This window comes from Semicossyphus pulcher, unplaced genomic scaffold (genome assembly GCF_022749685.1).
Source record: "Semicossyphus pulcher isolate SPU_LCO1_2020_fin unplaced genomic scaffold, fSemPul1.0.p SCAF_19, whole genome shotgun sequence".
Lineage (NCBI taxonomy): Eukaryota > Metazoa > Chordata > Actinopteri > Labriformes > Labridae > Semicossyphus > Semicossyphus pulcher.
This window is the reverse complement of record NW_027211692.1, coordinates 660,177-680,089: the sequence shown is the minus strand read 5'-3', so window position 1 is coordinate 680,089 and position 19,913 is coordinate 660,177. Positions and strand designations below refer to the sequence as shown.

The 19,913-nt window shown below is 46.0% G+C and overlaps 3 protein-coding genes across 3 annotated transcripts; 2 read left to right on the top strand and 1 right to left on the bottom strand.

Moving 5' to 3' along the window:
- The first annotated feature begins 518 nt into the window (after positions 1-518).
- On the top strand, positions 519-1,442 carry LOC138597319 (olfactory receptor 11A1-like). The gene has a single exon (XM_069668907.1). It carries the CDS (start codon positions 519-521, stop codon positions 1,440-1,442), a length of 924 nt encoding a protein of 307 aa, XP_069525008.1.
- A 3,291-nt stretch (positions 1,443-4,733) lies between these two features.
- LOC138597274 (olfactory receptor 11A1-like) lies at positions 4,734-5,663 on the top strand. The gene has a single exon (XM_069668855.1). It carries the CDS (start codon positions 4,734-4,736, stop codon positions 5,661-5,663), a length of 930 nt encoding a protein of 309 aa, XP_069524956.1.
- Positions 5,664-14,421: 8,758 nt separating this feature from the next.
- LOC138597359 (olfactory receptor 4B13-like) lies at positions 14,422-15,466 on the bottom strand. The gene is made up of 3 exons (XM_069668954.1): positions 14,815-15,466; positions 14,572-14,712; positions 14,422-14,480 (listed from the first exon to the last, which is right to left on the bottom strand). The coding sequence occupies exons 1-3, from the start codon at positions 15,464-15,466 to the stop codon at positions 14,422-14,424; spliced, it is 852 nt and encodes a 283-aa protein (XP_069525055.1).
- Between the last annotated feature and the right edge of the window lie 4,447 nt (positions 15,467-19,913).

Below are 19,913 nucleotides of genomic sequence, written 5' to 3'. Positions count from 1 at the left end.
CACTGTTACTGCAGGACACGACTGACAGCAGAACTTCTTTTTCACTCAAGTATCTGTTCTTGTACCTGAGGTAAGAGTGTGTGTACTTATAGAAATAAAGCATTACTTCATCTTATCTCTGTAGCTTCAGCGCTGCCACAGGTCAGCTGACCTCGGAGGGGCCCAAAGGACTAAATATATTTGGAGCTAAGAAAGTAGCAAACACTACTTAAGGCATGATGTACAGAGAGAGGCGGAGACGTGGTGGGGGTGCTCAGCAGGAGCCTGTTCTCTGTCCAGGGTCCTGCAGCAGGTAAAGCCGCTCCTGTAACGCAGTGTTGTGAAACTGTATTTTACTCTTTCATGGTGAAGCTGTCGTTGCTGTTTGGGTTGTGAATGTCACCAATTAGCTGACAGTGTGACTCCAGCTAATGTCTGCTTTATATTTAGCAGGTTTGGAGAATGTGAACACTGTGTTTTACAACGGCTCACCTGGTTCAACACAGAGATACAATCACCCAGTGTAATTAGAGAGGCTGATGATCAACTCCACACAGGTTTCATATTTCACGCTCGGTGCCTACTTTGACATCGGCACCTTTGAGTACGTTTCTTTCGTAGTTATCATGTCCTTATACATGTTGATTGTTTTAGCCAACCTGCTGCTCATCGTGGTGATCTGCAGGAACAGAAGCCTCCATGAGCCCATGTACCTGTTCCTGTGCAGCCTGTGTGTCAGTGAGCTGTATGGCAGCACAGGGTTGTTTCCTCTGCTGCTGGTTCAGATCCTCTCTGACGTTCACACTGTCCCTGCTCCTCTTTGCTTCCTGCAGATCTTCTGCGTGTACTCGTATGCAAATGTTGAGTTTTGTAACTTAGCCGTCATGTCTTATGACAGGTACCTCGCCATCTGTTTTCCTCTACAGTATAACACACTGATGACATCTGACAAGGTTGCTGTACTTATTGCTCTGACGTGGTTGTACCCTTTTCTAGCAATCACTGTGCTGATATCTTTGAGCGCCTCTCTGACGCTGTGTGGGAACATCATTAACAAAGTTTACTGTAACAACTACTCCATCGTCAAACTGGCCTGCTTCAACACCACCGTCAATAACATGTATGGAATGGCTTACACCTTTGCAACCATTTGTGTGGTCATCTTTATCTTGTACACGTACACAAAGATCCTTCAGGTTTGTTTCTGTGGATCCAAACAGACGCGACAGAAAGCTGTCAGCACCTGCACGCCTCACCTGGCTTCCCTCTTGAACTTTTCTTTTGGGGCTTTCTTTGAGATAGTGTCGAGTCGCTTTGATATGAAACATGTGCCTTATATGTGTCGTGTTTTTTTATCATTGTACTGGCTGACATGCCAACCGCTCTTTAACCCCGTGTTGTACGGCCTGAACTTGACCAAAATCCGCATCTTGTGTAAAAGTCTGATCTTTGGTAAAATGTAACATTTTCACGTGTAAACAACAAGGTCTTATTTTTATGTGATGTGAGAATAAAAAGGTCAAAACAAAATGAATAAAAACAACAGTTATTCAGATTTTTTGTTTTCTTTTAAAGAGTTCAGAAATGAAAAACATGATCCTGTCCTTCTGCCGACATCTTAAGTTAGGAACACGATTACATTCAAAGGGAGCTGGCTGATATATTTTGTACTATTATTTCACGTAATGACTTCACCTGTCTACGATGCATCTCTTATTACACACACATCGCACCTAAAGCTCAAATGAAGGCGACGTTTTCTCTGCTTCAGTTTGTCACATTTCATCGTTCACTGATGTTTCACGTGATGTGGACTAAAACAGACTGAGGTCAATAAAATAAATAATACATTCACATTAATTCAACTCAATGGGAAATGGCCTGCACTTATAAAGTGCTTTGACACTACATGTCACATTCACACACTGATGGCAGAGGCTGCTGCACAAAGTGCCCGACTGTCAATCAGGCGTCACATTCACACACCGTTGGCTCCAGGAGCAACATGGGGTTCAGTGTCTCGCCCAAGGACGCTTCGACATGTAGCCTGAGGGAGCTGGGGATCGAACCCCCGACCTTTGACTCTACCACTGAGCCACAGCCGCCCCCAACTAAGCACTGAGAGAAGTGTTGAGAGGCCAATTGAACAACCAGAATGTAAATCCCACACAGTAAAAAAGAAACATTACCGCCAGATGAACTGCAACATCTGGAGTGTACACACACGTAACCCTCGTTGTCATTGTGCTTAAAGGCTCTGGAGGCCGGAGAAGTTATTGACCCCTGATTAGATATGAAACGTTTAAGTGACAGTGAAGCAAAGTGAATTGAAGATGTGTTTATTGTTAACCTGACATCAAAGCTTCTACATATTCACCTGTAAAATCCCAGCACACCAGGGAGCGTCCCTGCTGCCCGGCTGCTGACAGCGCCGTCAGTTAAAGACTCACTCACCGTAGACGGCAGAACAGGTTGAACCACAGTGATACCAAAGTGTGCTTCAATAGCGGTTCAGCCGACTAAACTTAAAGTCACCACTGGAGCAGAGAGCATGGTAGAAGCTGAGAGCCCAGAGTCACGCTGCCATTGTTCATTCTGTTCCTCACGGTCATCACAGGGCGGCGCTGTGCAGTCATGCTATCACCGCAGCCCACACCAGTGACAGTTAGCCATGACACACACACAGCAGAAAGTCTCAGGTCAAACACTGAACATTCACTTTTGTGGTGTCATCAGTGGGACCTGCAGCGGTTTGTCTTGGGCAGTCACACTATGAGGAGGGAAATACAAGATGAAGCTTATTTCATTCTGTATTCATCTTTGGGAGTGTGTCTGCATCCCTCGCCATTCACACCGCCAAACCGTCTCTGTGTCTCTGTGTCTCTGTCTCTGTGTCTCTGTCTCTGTGTGTCTCTCTGTGTCTGTCTCTCTGTGTCTGTGTCTCTCTGTGTCTCTGTGTGTCTCTCTGTGTCTGTCTCTCTGTGTGTCTCTCTGTGTCTGTGTCTCTGTGTCTCTCTGTCTCTGTCTCTCTGTGTCTCTCTGTGTCTCTGTGTCTCTCTGTGTCTCTCTCTGTGTCTCTGTGTCTGTCTGTGTCTGTCTCTGTCTCTCTGTGTCTCTCTGTGTCTCTGTGTCTCTCTCTGTCTCTCTGTGTCTGTCTCTGTCTCTCTGTGTCTCTGTGTCTCTCTGTGTGTCTCTGTGTCTGTCTCTGTCTCTCTGTGTGTCTCTGTCTCTCTGTGTCTCTGTGTCTCTCTGTGTGTCTCTGTGTGTCTGTGTCTCTCTGTGTCTCTGTGTCTCTCTGTGTCTCTGTGTCTCTCTGTGTCTGTGTCTGTGTCTCTCTGTGTCTCTGTCTCTCTGTGTCTCTGTGTGTCTCTCTGTGTCTGTCTCTCTGTGTGTCTCTCTGTGTCTGTGTCTCTGTCTCTTTGTCTCTCTGTGTCTCTGTGTGTCTCTCTGTGTCTGTGTCTCTGTGTCTGTCTCTCTGTGTCCCTGTCTCTCTGTGTCTGTGTCTCTGTGTCTCTCTCTGTCTCTGTCTCTGTGTCTCTGTGTGTCTCTGTCTCTCTGTGTGTCTCTGTCTCTCTGTGTCTCTCTGTCTCTGTGTCTCTGTGTGTCTCTGTGTCTCTGTGTGTCTCTGTGTGTCTCTGTGTGTCTCTCTGTGTCTTTGTGTGTCTCTGTGTGTCTCTGTGTGTCTCTCTGTGTCTCTGTGTGTCTCTGTCTCTCTGTCTCTCTGTGTCTCTCTGTCTCTGTGTCTCTGTGTCTCTCTGTGTCTCTCTGTGTCTCTGTGTGTCTGTGTCTCTCTGTGTCTCTCTGTGTCTCTGTGTGTGTGTGTCTCTCTGTGTCTCTCTGTGTCTCTGTGTGTCTGTGTCTCTCTGTGTCTCTCTGTGTCTCTCTGTGTCTCTGTGTGTCTGTGTCTCTCTGTGTCTCTCTGTGTCTCTCTGTCTCTGTGTCTCTGTGTGTCTGTGTCTCTCTGTGTCTCTCTGTGTCTCTGTGTCTCTCTGTGTCTCTCTGTGTCTCTGTGTGTCTGTGTCTCTCTGTGTCTCTCTGTGTCTCTCTGTCTCTGTGTCTCTGTGTGTCTGTGTCTCTCTGTGTCTCTCTGTGTCTCTGTGTCTCTCTGTGTCTCTCTGTGTCTCTGTCTCTCTGTGTCTCTGTGTCTCTCTGTGTCTCTCTGTGTCGAGCTTCTTCCAGCTTCTTTGAGAATAAACGAGAGTGTCTGAAACTGAGCCGAGCATGTTGGAGGTGGAGCTATAAAATGACACGTTTACTAAAATTACTTGAATAGTTTTAATTTGTGACCTGCCAAGTTACTGCGGCATGTTGGACATCTGAAGAGACTGGACGGGCAGAGAGAGGGAGAGAGGGAGAGGGGGGGAGAGAGAGGGAGGGAGGGGAGCAGGATCGAGACTTGCTACATGATTTGTAAGGAGAAAGAGGGAGTCTCCGTTTGTTTCCTTACTTTAGATTCTATTTACCTGTTTACATGATTCCATGAGCAGGTGTTTTTTCATGTAGATGTGTCCTTTGGTAATAAAGTCAGACCTGATGTCATCATCTGACCTCAGAGCTTAAAGAAGCAGAAGCAGTTTCCTCTCAGTGAGGCAGTCTAAGCATGACTGCAGCAGCACAGCAGACTGAACAGGTGTGAACAGGTGTGAGACAGACATACAGACTGACAGTGACAGAGTGGTGACTGATCCTGACTGTCTTTCCTGTTCACGTGTTAAATGAAGCGCACATCTCTGTGAACTCTGGTTGTGATGTGAATGATGATGAACTCTTCACAGGTTTCTTTTTTCACTTTCAGTGGCTACTTAGATATCGGACTTTTGAAATACGTGTTCTTCTCAGTTTTAATGTGTCTTTATATTTCTATCATCTGTGCCAACCTGCTGCTCATCGTGGTGATCTGCAGGAACAGAAGCCTCCATGAGCCCATGTACCTGTTCCTGTGCAGCCTGTGTGTCAACGAGCTGTATGGCAGCACAGGGTTGTTTCCTCTGCTGCTGGTTCAGATCCTCTCTGACGTTCACACTGTCCCTGCTCCTCTTTGCTTCCTGCAGATCTTCTGTTTGTATATGTATGTAAATGTACAATTTTATAACTTAGCCGTCATGTCTTATGACAGGTACCTCGCCATCTGTTTTCCTCTACAATATAACACCTGTATGACGTTACACAAGGTTGCTATACTTATTGCTGTAATATGGTTATTCCCTGTTGTTGTAATTGTTGTCATGATATCCTTGAATGCGTCTTTACAGCTGTGTGGAAACGTCATCGACAGATTGTTCTGTGACAACTACTCTCTTGTGAAACTGGCCTGCTATGACACCACAGTCAATAATGTGTATGGACTCATTTACACTTTCACGGTGTTATTTGGTCTTACAGTTCTCATCCTTTACACTTACACCAAGATCCTTAAAGTGTGTTTCTCTGGATCCAAACAGACGAGACAGAAGGCTGTCAGCACCTGCACGCCGCACCTGGCCTCCCTGCTCAACTTCTCTTGTGGGTGTTTCTTAGAAATAGTGCAGAGCAGGTTGAATATGAGCGGTGCTCCCATCATGGTGCGTATTTTTCTGTCCTTGTACTTTCTCGTTTGCCAGCCGCTCTACAACCCTGTGCTCTATGGACTGAATTTGACAAAGATACACATCATATGTAAAAGTCTTCTCTTTGCTAAAATGTAAGTGCTCGTGTTTAAAGTCATGTCATGCACATACAATGATAATCTGATAACAGGGCGTGTGCATGAAGGCGGTCATGCTTGTCAGAATGATCTGTTGTGAAGTAAACATCTGAACAAAGCTTGTGTCAGAAATGGTCACATTTGTAATTTGTTGTTGGTTAAATATAATTATTGGTTAAAGATGTACAGAACATAATGACATTAAACACATACAGTACATCCTACAGTGTGTTTGGGGGTGAAATGACTTAGACCACTGGAAACGCCATGAGTCCTCCAAATGTTCGACTCTGTGGACGAAGTTCCTGCGGTAGCATCATTTATCCCATCCGCCATTTTGTGTCACTTTTTGTCAGAATTAGAATAACTGCATTTGTGTTCTGGCCAAAAACATGTTTTGTAGTTCAGTCAGACGGTCATCCTTGGATAAATGTTTTATTTATCATTTTAAGACATTTTGACATTTCTTTCTCTGCATGGAGCTTCTGGTAGCTACCAGAGCTAATGACAGTTAGTTATATCAGTAGTAATGGTTATTAGCTGTGTGCGCTACAGCAGCTTTGTTTGGGGAAGCTCCGGGGGTCTGCTGCTGCGGGCTGCTAAAGCTGACAGGTTGGCGTGTGCTCCGGAGCAGCCCATTGTTATGTCATAATCATGCATTTGAAGAAAACGGCGACGGACTTTGACTATATGAACCTTGTGACTCCTCATTTCACGCCAATAAGTGACCAGCGAAGCTGGCAGACGCGAGGCTGGCAGACGCGAGTGTCGGCAAATTGTTCACTTGTGGTCAAGCAGGGAATCACTGACAGCCCCCCGTAACAGCAGCAAGTCGCCCCACCACAATGACCATCAGTGGGTTTTAGTTCCTCGTTACAGCGGCAGCTCGCCCCAGAGCTCCCCGAACTAGCTCTCATTAGCTAATAATAGTCCACAGAAGCTCTGACCAATCTCGGTAGCCACCAGAAGTAATAATATAAGTATTACAAATGATATAACTATATATAACATCATGGCAGCACAGCAGAGGTTATACGACACAGACATTAGAGAGGGCCCACAGAACGTGGATGAGCTGGTAAAAGAAACAATCATCCTCCACCAGCCAAATACTCATTAACGAGCCTGAGAGGCCTGAACCAGAACATTCCAAGATTGGGACGCAGTAGTTCCGCTGCAACAGCACTCATAATTTTCCTCTTTCTGGTACCATGCCAGCACAATCTGCCCTTTTTGCATCTTAGCCCGCATGATTGTGGGTTGGAAAGGTGTCCTGGGAGATGGGATATACACTGCTGGAGGACGGGCTGCCTGTTGGGTTGCTGGTTGGCAGGAATGTCCTTGGTGTCATGGAGGGCAGGGGGGAAACCTGCTGATCTAATGGAGTAGGTTTGACATGCTTGGAATGAGTGTGCAGGATATGTTACAATGTTACAGTTTCATGTAGACGCTTTTGTCCAAAGCGACGTACATCTGAGAGTTAATACAACACGAGCAACAATCGAGACAGGAGGGGGCGGAGTCAGGAAGAGCCAACACACAGCTTTAAGTGTGATCGGACACTGGTGCTGACAGGAAGTGCACAGGGCGTTTCCTTTTTTTAATCATCAACAACAACATCAACAACGTCAATGTAGTCATCAGGTCATAAAGAGCTGGGTCTTTAGCTTCTTCTTAAAGGTGAAAGGGACTCTGCGGACCAAATAGAGTTTGGTAGCTCGTTCCACCACCGGGGGGCGACAGAGGAGAAGAGTCTAGCTAGAGACTCTGTTGTGATGGGAGCACCAGGCACCTTTCATTGGCAGAGTGTAGTGGGCGGGACGGAGTGTAGACCTGGATGAGGGCGTTCAGGTAGGCAGGAGACGTTTTGTTGCTCACGTTAACAATGACGGACTACATGCTATGTTTGCCGTTGTTGCTCCTCTTTCACATTAGATCCCAAAGACAACCTGTCCAACACATTTGTGCTACTCGTCGTGCTTTCCATGGACGGTGACTTCTTATGAGAAGAAAGGTAAAGGTAATTACCTGATCGGTGGCCCGCCGGCGTACCCAATGCAACATCTGCTCATGAAACCTTCTTCAGATACTGGCAGACTGAAACCTGCTGCGTACTTCTACATATGTGGCGAACATGGCGATAACTTCACCTAAGAAGGGACGAGTGACAAAACTACACAGTCTAACAAACCTGTTCTCTTCGTGTCAAAGCGATCAATATTGTCATCATTTGTTTCTCTGTTGATTGAAAAAGCACTGAATCACAGACGGTCTCTTGTTTCATTTTTATTTTTTAAACAACGTTTATACATGTGTTTATACAACATGGAGTTTAACTGTGGCAGAGCTGCTCCATGGTGCAGGCGAGCTAACATCAGCGGTGGCTGCAGCGTCGCATCGGCATCGGCATCGGCGTCATAGACTGCAGACAATTCTGTAAAAACACAATGAGAACAATCAACAAAACTTTTCCGTTGCACGCAATGCTTGCCTAGGAGTCAAATGTTAAGTGACGTTAGTTTAAGAGCCAGTGGCAAAATGTAGCATGCTTACGTTAGTAGTATGTTAACGCAAGCTATCGTTACTTAGGTGACGCTAGCTAGCTGTCGGTGAGCTAACATTACCCAAACATAACTACAGGGTTTAACGTAACATCGATTTGAAAATGAGTAGCACGCCAAACACAGCCTAGTAATGCATGTCTGTTAGCAAGGCAAACCAAAACATAACTTACCTTTATCAGAGCTCTGAAAGTGTAACGAGTCCTCCACCACCGACTCCAGAATGACCGTCACCGAGTTTAAAGCCCCACTGAGTCGGCACGCCGGTCTGTCACCGAGCACCAAACTGCAAGGAGGCAGCTTGTCTGCTCGGCCGACGTCTGCTTCTCCTTTCTATCCATAACCTTCCTTGTTTTGTGTAGCTGAATGTAGAAAAACGGACACTATCGTTTGGTCTCTTTGGTCACAGCAACCCTGCCCCTCACCCCTGATGTAAGCACTTCGTGGTTCTATACCAGCAAAGAGTCGGAGCCGCTCTGGAACCTGTTTTCCGAGTGCCGGTTCATTCTCAGTGGAAACAAAAAAAAACCAGTCTGGATTATTGTAACTCGTTACTATCAGGCTGCTCTAATAAGTCACTAAAAACTCAGCAGCTGGTACAAAATGCTGCCGCACGTGTGCTGACAAGAACTAGGAAGAGAGAGCACATCTCTCCTGTATTAGCCTCTCTGCACTGGCTTCCTGTAAAATCTAGAATAGAATTTAAAATCCTTCTTCTTACTTACAAAGCTCTTAATGGTCAGGCACCATCATATCTTAAAGAGCTCATAGTGCCATATTACCCGCTCCCAGGATGCAGGCAGACACTCTCTCTACTCTAAGAGTCGACTTAAAACCTTCCTCTGTGATAAAGCTTATAGTTAGGCCTGGCTCAGGCTGGGACCAGCCCAGAGTTATGCTGCTATAGGTTTAGACTGCCGGGGGATCGGACACACAGAGCTCCTGTCCCTCTCTCTCTCTTTATTCATTCATATTGTGTGTATGCAGTCATGTTAATGCATGATTCTAACTCTGTATCTTCCTGAGTTTGTTGTGCTCTCGTCTTGCAGGTTTAACGGTATCACTGATGCCGACCACCTGTCGCTGTGGACCTGCTCGACTTCCACTGTTAGAATTATCTTCATCATTCAACTGTATTTTCATTCATATAGCTATTATTGCTAATATCAGTAATATTATTCTCACTATTTTATTAGTATAATTATTGATAGGGTAGCGTGATGGTGTGGTGGTCAGCACTGTTGCCTCACAGCAAGAAGGTCATGGTAACGACTCCACTCGTCAGCAGGGGTGTTTTTGTGCGGGGTTAGCATGTTCTCCACGTGCATGCATGGGTTCCCTCTGGGTATTCACTTCCTACTACAGTCCAAAGACATGCTTGTCTGGTGGTTAGGTGACTCTAAATTGCCCGTAGGTGTGAATATGAGTGTAAGTAATCGTTAGTGTCAGCCCCATGACTGACTGGCAACCTGTCCTGGATGTACCGCCTTCTGCCCAGAGCAGGGATCGGCTCCAGCCAACTCACTGCGACCCTCTATGGATAAACGCTGAGGATTAATGGATGAATTATTATTATTTTATTATTATTAACGTTGGCATTTTTTATCATTAGTCTCTATGATCAATCGTTATTTTATTCAGTCTGTCTGTCTGTATTTCTTTCCTCTCTATCTCACATTCTCGGCTCATCCACAGCAGATGGCTGTCTACCAACGATGGTTCCCTGGTTCTGCTCAGGGTTCCTGCCTGTTGATGGTTCTGTGGTTCTGCTCAAGGTTCCTGCCTGTTGATGGTTCTGTGGTTCTGCTCAAGGTTCCTTCCTGTTGATGGTTCTGTGGTTCTGCTCAAGCTTTCTGCCTGTTGATGGTTCTGTGGTTCTGCTCAAGGTTCCTTCCTGTTGATGGTTCTGTGGTTCTGCTCAAGGTTCCTGCCTGTTGATGGTTCTGTGGTTCTGCTCAAGCTTTCTGCCTGTTGATGGTTCTGTGGTTCTGCTCAAGCTCTCTGCCTGTTGATGGTTCTGTGGTTCTGCTCAAGGTTCCTGCCTGTTGATGGTTCTCTGGTTCTGCTCAAGGTTCCTGCCTGTTGATGGTTCTGTGGTTCTGCTCAAGGTTCCTGCCTGTTGATGGTTCTGTGGTTCTGCTCAAGGTTCCTGCCTGTTGATGGTTCTGTGGTTCTGCTCAAGCTCTCTGCCTGTTGATGGTTCTGTGGTTCTGCTCAAGGTTTCTGCCTGTTGACGGTTCTCTGGTTCTGCTCAAGGTTTCTGCCTGTTGATGGTTCTCTTTTTCTTCTCAAGGTTCCTGCCTGTTGATGGTTCTCTGGTTCTGCTCAAGCTCTCTGCCTGTTGATGGTTCTCTTGTTCTTCTCAAGGTTCCTGCCTGTTGATGGTTCTGCTCAAGGTTCCTGCCTGTTGATGGTTCTCTGGTTCTGCTCAAGCTTTCTGCCCGTTGATGGTTCTGTGGTTCTGCTCAAGGTTCCTTCCTGTTGGTGGTTCTGTGGTTCTGCTCAAGCTGTCTGCCTGTTGATGGTTCTGTGGTTCTGCTCAAGGTTCCTGCCTGTTGATGGTTCTCTGGTTCTGCTCAAGGTTCCTGCCTGTTGATGGTTCTGTGGTTCTGCTCAAGGTTCCTGCCTGTTGATGGTTCTGTGGTTCTGCTCAAGGTTCCTGCCTGTTGATGGTTCTCTGGTTCTGCTCAAGCTGTCTGCCTGTTGCTGGTTCTCTGGTTCTGCTCAAGCTGTCTGCCTGTTGCTGGTTCTGTGGTTCTGCTCAAGCTGTCTGCCTGTTGATGGTTCTGTGGTTCTGCTCAAGCTTTCTGCCTGTTGATGGTTCTGTGGTTCTGTTCAAGGTTCCTGCCTGTTGATGGTTCTGTGGTCCTGCTCAAGGTTCCTGCCTGTTGATGGTTCTGTGGTTCTGCTCAAGCTTTCTGCCTGTTGATGGTTCTGTGGTTCTGCTCAAGCTTTCTGCCTGTTGATGGTTCTGTGGTTCTGCTCAAGGTTCCTGCCTGTTGATGGTTCTGCTCAAGCTTTCTGCCTGTTGATGGTTCCCTGGTTCTGCTCAAGGTTCCTGCCTGTTGATGGTTCTGTGGTTCTGCTCAAGCTTTCTGCCTGTTGATGGTTCTGTGGTTCTCTGGTTCTGCTCAAGGTTCCTGCCTGTTGATGGTTCTGTGGTTCTGCTCAAGGTTCCTGCCTGTTGATGGTTCTGTGGTTCTGCTCAAGCTTTCTGCCTGTTGATGGTTCCCTGGTTCTGCTCAAGGTTCCTGCCTGTTGATGGTTCTGTGGTTCTGCTCAAGCTTTCTGCCTGTTGATGGTTCTGTGGTTCTCTGGTTTTACTCAAGGTTCCTGCCTGTTGATGGTTCTGTGGTTCTGCTCAAGCTGTCTGCCTGTTGGTGGTTCTGTGGTTCTGCTCAAGGTTCCTGCCTGTTGGAAACAAGTTTTTCCTCGCCACTGTTGCTCAGTACTTGCTCATTGCTTGAGCACCTTAGCTGACAGCTTTATTTCGTTTGACTTCTTTCTCTCTCAGCCCAACGGTTCTGTTGGAATCGATTTTATATATTTAACACTTAACCTTTAAAAAAATGACTGTTTATACACAAAAACAAAGTGTGATTTTTTGTGTGAAGGTCAGGACCGTCCTGAGTGCAGTACAGATAGATGCACTTAATACTTTATACCTCTCTGTCAATCCAAACAGCTCTAAAAACTCTACAACAGGTGGTAAATGTCAGGGTTTCAATTTAAACAAAAGGTGAGGACCCAGATGCAGCCTTTGATATCATAAGTTTAATAAACAAAAGGCAAAAAATGCAAAAAAAACAAAATCTAAAATCCAACAAAAGGAAAATCAAAAGGCAGAGCAAAAAACTTACAACAAAACCAGGAACAGGTAATCCAAGGGACACGAGGGGTCAGGGGAAGCACAAAGAATATCCAGGGAAGAAAACACAAGGAACCAAGTGCAGGTCAGAGACAAAGACTAACTCCAGAGAAGGACGACAATGAACAGGCAACAAGACAGGGGAGCACAAAGACTAAATAAACTGAGGAGGTGAGGCTAATCAGACACAGGTGAGACAATCAGGGGGCAGGTGAAAACAATCAGGGCAGGGCACATGATCAAACAAGCAGGAAACGGACCAACACGAGAGACAAGGTGACAAAGTAAAACAGGAAATGATCTAATCAAAAAGACACACGTGAAATACTTAACAAGACTAAATACTGACAAGAACACAGAATAAACTAAATACAAAACTAAACGATGAAAACTCATGACAAGGGACAAAGTGACGAGGTAACACAAGAAACAACAACTGAACACCGAAATACAAGAAAAACCAGAACAAACTAGAAACTCGTGACAGTAAAAGCCGTAGCTGGGAGACCTCCACCTTCTTTAGGGTGATTCAGCTGGCTTTAGCCTGACTCACAGCTTGACACTAATCGTTTAATAGCTTAATAATTTACTCATGAAAATGGTTTTGATATGTTCCCATACTGTTGCATAAAACTGGTGATTTTTCTTCACTAGGTGCAGTGAATACAATACATGGCATTTTTCACAACCGCTGTATTGGAACCTAAACGTATCTATACTACAGAGAGGTCTAACAGACACGGAGCAGCTCAGAGGTGAGATTCAAATGTTTTTTTCTGCTACACACCGACAAATCAAGAAACAGACTTAGATTTTAGTCTTTAGACCTGGGGTCTCCAACACTTTCTCCTTACTCTAACACACCTGATTCGTATGTTTTGCCCGTTATCAAACAACTGAAGCGTGTCAAGGGATTGATAACGAGCAGATGATTCAAATCAGGTGCGTTAGTGTAAGGAGAAACCTAAAACATGCAGGAAGGTAGCTCTCCAGGAGCAGGGTTGGAGACCCCTGCTTTAGACTGACTGTTGTCAGTTCTCTGTATCAACCCCAGTTATATACCAATCAAGGGTACCTGTTTGCTTTACCTCTCCACCTCCTTCAGACTTTGCTCTACCTCCTTCAGACTTTATTTTACCTCCTTCAGACTTTGCTCTACCTCCTTCAGACTTTATTTTACCTCCTACATACTTTGCTCTACCTCCTTCAGACTTTGCTCTACCTCCTTCAGACTTTATTTTACCTCCTTCAGACTTTGCTCTACCTCCTTCAGACTTTATTTTACCTCCTACATACTTTGCTCTACCTCCTTCAGACTTTGCTCTACCTCCTACAGACTTTGCTCTACCTCCTTCAGACTTTGCTCTACCTCCTTCAGACTTTATTTTACCTCCCTCAGACTTTGCTCTACCTCCTTCAGACTTTATTTTACCTCCTTCAGACTTTGCTCTACCTCCTTCAGACTTTATTTTACCTCCTACATACTTTGCTCTACCTCCTTCAGACTTTGCTCTACCTCCTTCAGACTTTATTTTACCTCCTTCAGACTTTGCTCTACCTCCTTCAGACTTTATTTTACCTCCTACATACTTTGCTCTACCTCCTTCAGACTTTGCTCTCCCTCCTTCAGACTTTATTTTACCTCCCTCAGACTTTGCTCTACCTCCTTCAGACTTTATTTTACCTCCTTCAGACTTTGCTCTACCTCCTACAGACTTTGCTCTACCTCCTTCAGACTTTGCTCTACCTCCCTCAGACTTTGCTCTACCCTCTTCAGACTACACTATCGCATTGCACGCATTGTAAATCTTAGACTAACTTTTTGTTTACCATATTGGTTTTAATTGTCTAAATATTTGCTTCATAATTTATATTTTGAACTTTATTTAATTCCATGCATATTTACCATTCCAGTTGTCATTCATTTACCATTTAAGTGATCACATTCCCTGTGGCCCAATTACCCCGTAGTTTCCTGAAGCATTTTGAAATGGGCAGACCAAATGGTGTGGAGAACAGCTGGTGGCAGGGCTTGGTGGTGAGAATGGACTCTTCCATGTCCACAGGGAGACAAAAACGGAGGACACATTCTGACAGTCTCAGCTTCCAAATTACACATTATTTTCAGAACACTCAGGGTGTACTTATTTCTTTACATTTAGGTTAAATACAATCTCTACATTAACTCTGTTAAATATCTGAGCTGGACAACAGTATTCAAAAATGTGTCTGGCTTATTCTGTCTGTTATATTACCAACGTCGTACTGTAAAACGGAGGAGGCGCCACGTCTATGCAAACCCACACTGCATTATCTCATTAAGAAATGTGTCATGTCTCCTTAACTGACAGCGCGGCGACTGTTGATTCACATTTTGCAAAGTCAAACACTGGAATACAAGACATTATAAGGTATCCACTTTTGCGACAGCTACATCTCTCTACGACTAGCCAACATTTTATAACAGAGAGTATGTTTACATGTATTTCGAATTTTTGACAATTGCATCCCATACATGACAGGATTCAAAAGCGGCTGTATTAGGAGGAAATACAGCGACAGAATGATGCGTAGCACGCTGGGAACACTGGTCATATTAAATCTACTCTGAAGAATTTCAAACAAACAACCAAAAGAAAAGTTAATGAGGGAAGCGAGGTGAGGTGTGCATGTGCTGACAGCTTTTCGCCTGGTCAGCGTGGAGGCAGAAAAACAAACATTGAGGATTTTTGTGTAAGAGAACATGATCGGAAGCAGAGGGACTAAGATGGTGAGAACAATGCCAAAAAGTCCATAAAAGTTATTCACTTGAGTGTCAGAACATGCTAACTTCACAACAAGATAGTTGTGACAGTACAAACTGTTTATGATGTTTCCACAAAGGGGCAAAGCGATGTTTAGAAACAAGGTAATAATGAACTTAACAAAAGAGTACAGCCATATTACAGCTATAAAAATGACCGCCTTGTTAAAAGTCATACGTGTGTTGTATTGTAGAGGGCAACAGATGGCGAGGTACCTGTCATAAGACATGACGGCTAAGTTACAAAACTCTACTTGAGCATATGTGTACAAACAGAAGATCTGCAGGTAACAGAAGGAGGCAGGAACAGTGTGAACGTCAGAGAGGATCTGAACCAGCAGCAGAGGAAACAACCCTGTGCTGCCATACAGCTCATTGACAAACAGGCTGCACAGGAACAGGTACATGGGCTCATGGAGGCTTCTGTTCATGCAGATCACCACGATGAGAGATATGTTGACAACAATAACAACAATGTACAACATTGCAGTTAACATAAAATACAAGTATTTCAAAGTTCCTACATCTACATAAGTGCTGAGAATGAAGTAATCTAACGTTGAATTTACCATGTTGTAAGTGATGAAACATAAACTGATAAATGTAAAAAGGTTTGCTTCTGTTTTTAACCCATAATGAACCCTTTGCTTAAATCAAGCACATTATAGAGGAAAACAAAAGCATCGTTTCCACCTTTTATGAGCTTCATCCTGAAAACAGCGGCTCACTAAAGGATCAAGAAACTAACATAAACCCAGCATTTAGTCTCCGTCCTTACTGCATGTTCAAAAACATTTGTATTATTTCTTTAACTGACAAAGAAACATTCATTACTCACAGTATAACATGTGTTACCTGCTGCAGGGACTAATAGGAGGCTGCTGCAAAACCTGCAGCTTTATACGTCTCCATGAGAAGAGTGTAACAGCACAGCACCCTCCCCTCACTTACGTCATGTCAGGTGGGAATTACTACAGTTAACTGACAGACGAGAGGCTCTTCTGCACGCTTTGATAATATAACTGGGGTCCACAGAATTAATTTATCATAGAAAAAGTAACTTGTCAAAAAAATCAAGGCAGATAAATCACACCCAACGTCCCTGAGCAAACACCTGTCCACGGCAGCCAATGATGGACGAACCTGGAGGGAGTGATTGGGAGGAACTTCTTTGACAGATACAGGTTGTCTTTATTGTGATTCCTAAGTGTACCTGGTAACCTACTACCCTGTGGCAGAGCTTTCACTATGAACAAGGCAATATAAGACCTCTATTCGTTAACCTATTCAACCCATTGCAAACACATTCGAGTTAACACCCTTTTGTGTCCTGTAACACGGGTTAGGGTTAGGGCTAACCGATAGTATAACACACCTGCCAGGAAACACGCCCAATAGGAAACACGACCGACAGGAAACACGACCGATAGTATAACACACCTGCCAGGAAACATGCCCGACAGGAAACACGACCGACAGGAAACACGCCCGACAGGAAGCACGACCGTGAGGAAACACGCCCAACAGGAATCACGACCGACAGGAAACACACCTGACAGGAAACACGACCATCAGGAAACACGACCATCAGGAACACGACTGACAGGAAACACGACCGGCAGGAAACACGACCGACTGGAAACACACCTGACAGGAAACACGCCCGACAGGAAACAGGACCGACTGGAAACACACCTGACAGGAAACACGCCCGACAGGAAACAGGACCGACAGGAAACACGACCGACTGGAAACACACCTGACAGGAAACACGACCAACAGGAAACACGACCGTCAGGAAACACACCTCACAGGAAACACGACCGATAGTATAAAAAACACCTGCCAGGAAACACGCCCAATAGGAAACACGACTGACAGGAAACACGCCCGACAGGAAACACGACTGACAGGAAACACGACCATCAGGAAACACGACCGTCTGGGAACACGACCGGCAGGAAACACGCCCGTCAGGAAAGACGCCCGACAGGAAACACGACTGTGAGGAAACACGCCCAACAGGAATCACGACAGTCAGGAAACACGCCCGACAGGAAACACGCCCGACAGGAAACACAACTGACAGGAAACACGACCGGCAGGAAACACGACCGTCTGGGAACACGACCGTGAGGAAACACGACCATAAGGAAACACGCCCGACAGGAAACACAACCGACAGGAAACACACCTGACAGGAAACACGCCCGACAGGAAACACAACTGACAGGAAACACGCCTGACAGGAAACACGCCCGACAGGAAACACGCCCGACAGGAAACACGACCGTCAGGAAACACGCCCGACAGGAAACACGACCGTCAGGAAACACACCCGACAGGAAACACAACTGACAGGAAACACGACCGATAGTATAACACACCTGCCAGGAAACACGCCCAATAGGAAACACGACTGACAGGAAACACGCCCGACAGGAAACACGACTGACAGGAAACACGACCATCAGGAAACACGACCGACAGGAAACACGACCGGCAGGAAACACGACCATAAGGAAACACGACCATAAGGAAACACGCCCGACAGGAAACACAACCGACAGGAAACACACCTGACAGGAAACACGCCCGACAGGAAACACAACTGACAGGAAACACGCCTGACAGGAAACACGCCCGACAGGAAACACGCCCAATAGGAAACACGACTGACAGGAAACACGACTGACAGGAAACACGACCATCAGGAAACACGACCGACAGGAAACACGCCCGTCAGGAAAGACGCCCGACAGGAAAGACGCCCGACAGGAAACACGCCCGTCAGGAAAGACGCCCGACAGGAAAGACGCCCGACAGGAAACACGACCATCAGGAAACACGACCGACAGGAAACACGACCGGCAGGAAACACGACCATAAGGAAACACGACCATAAGGAAACACGCCCGACAGGAAACACAACCGACAGGAAACACACCTGACAGGAAACACGCCCGACAGGAAACACAACTGACAGGAAACACGCCTGACAGGAAACACGCCCGACAGGAAACACGCCCAATAGGAAACACGACTGACAGGAAACACGACTGACAGGAAACACGACCATCAGGAAACACGACCATCAGGAAACACGACCGGCAGGAAACACGCCCGTCAGGAAAGACGCCCGACAGGAAACACGACCGTGAGGAAACACGCCCGACAGGAATCACGACAGTCAGGAAACACGCCCGACAGGAAACATGCCCGACAGGAAACATGCCCGACAGGAAACACAACTGACAGGAAACACGACCGGCAGGAAACACGACCGTCTGGGAACACGACCGTGAGGAAACACGACCATAAGGAAACACGCCCGACAGGAAACACAACCGACAGGAAACACACCTGACAGGAAACACGCCCAACAGGAAACACAACTGACAGGAAACACGCCTGACAGGAAACACGCCCGACAGGAAACACGCTCGACAGGAAACACGACCGTCAGGAAACACGCCCGACAGGAAACACGACCGTCAGGAAACACACCCGACAGGAAACACAACTGACAGGAAACACGACCGATAGGAAACACGACTGACAGGAAACACGCCCGACAGGAAACACAACTGACAGGAAACACGCCTGACAGGAAACACGCCCGACAGGAAACACGCCCGACAGGAAACACGACCGTCAGGAAACACGCCCGACAGGAAACACAACTGACAGGAAACACGCCCAACAGGCGTGTACAAGTGTTTGATGTTAAATTAATATCCGAGTTAAATTTATAATCTAGAAGATCTCAGTTTTGTTCTCTTGGGCGCCCCCTAATGGTGATAAACGGTAACTGCAGGAGCACACTTCCTGTGTGTGACGTCCACGGTCGGCTCCGGCTGTAACTCTTGATTTTCCTGGCTGACGGTCGCTTTCCTTTTCAGACTGTTTGCTTCATCTGAGCGTCGAGTTTGTTTCTTCTTCTTTGGATTTTCACTTCTTGTTGAAGTTGTATCTGTAGTCATCCATCTTTTCTTTGTTTGTTCAGCCGTAGTAGATTACTGTTTACTCGCAACACTTGCAGAGAGCGGGAAAGCAGCCGCTTAGCTCCGCCTACCCTCTCTGGCAGACCAACCACTGCTGGCTGATGGAAAACGCGTCACTAACTGGGCGCCGCCACAGACACCCAGCCCATAATAATACTATATACTGCAAATGTAAAGGCTTTCATCAGTGGGCCATAGGCTCAGTCACCATGTGTTACCTCATTCAGAGAGAGAGAGAGACGTACAGACATTTATTTACATGAACGTCTCCGGGATTATTACTTTAAACTAATGTTCTCGATAGTTAGTTTAGTTAGACCAAACAGACGAGTGTGTCCACCCTGAGGTGTTGTGTCAGAGCGGTCTGAGGGGAGGTCATTATGACCCTCTGAGGACCAGTGGGACCAGTGAGGTCCGCTCAGGCTGATTGGTCTCACTGGTTAACAGCTCCGACACTAATTTGCTTCAGAGGGAATTAGTGGAAACTGTGGCTGACATGAAGATGCCTCAGGGACACACATGTTGACAGGCTGAAATGACCTTTGACCTGTGGGTCTTCATTAATGAGCTACGTAATGATGGGACAAAGCACAGATTGACTCCGGTAATTAAGTTGTGCTAAGTTTCTATTTCTGAGCTTTACTTTGGATTGTTTCTTTAGGAATCTCCAGTAACCATTGATTTCCCATCAAATCAAATCACTGATGTAAAAGGCTTCGCCTTTAGGTTTGGACCCACGGTCAGTGCTCACCGGTTCTGCAGCTTTTTAGCCTCTTCTAGCTCCTGACTTTGGTTCCACAGCTAGAATGATAACAAAGCCCAGCTCGGGTCGTGTTTCGCAGGCTGCGGCCACAAAGGACAGAAGTGTGTGAAATACCTGATCAAGATTTTTCTATTACTATGAATGCTGTTAATTTAAATACCTACTAATTAACTGACAGATTAACTGAAGCATGTAGCATGTCAAAGTCAGCTCGTATCTGTTGCACACCTGATGTGTGTCTGGAGCTTCAGG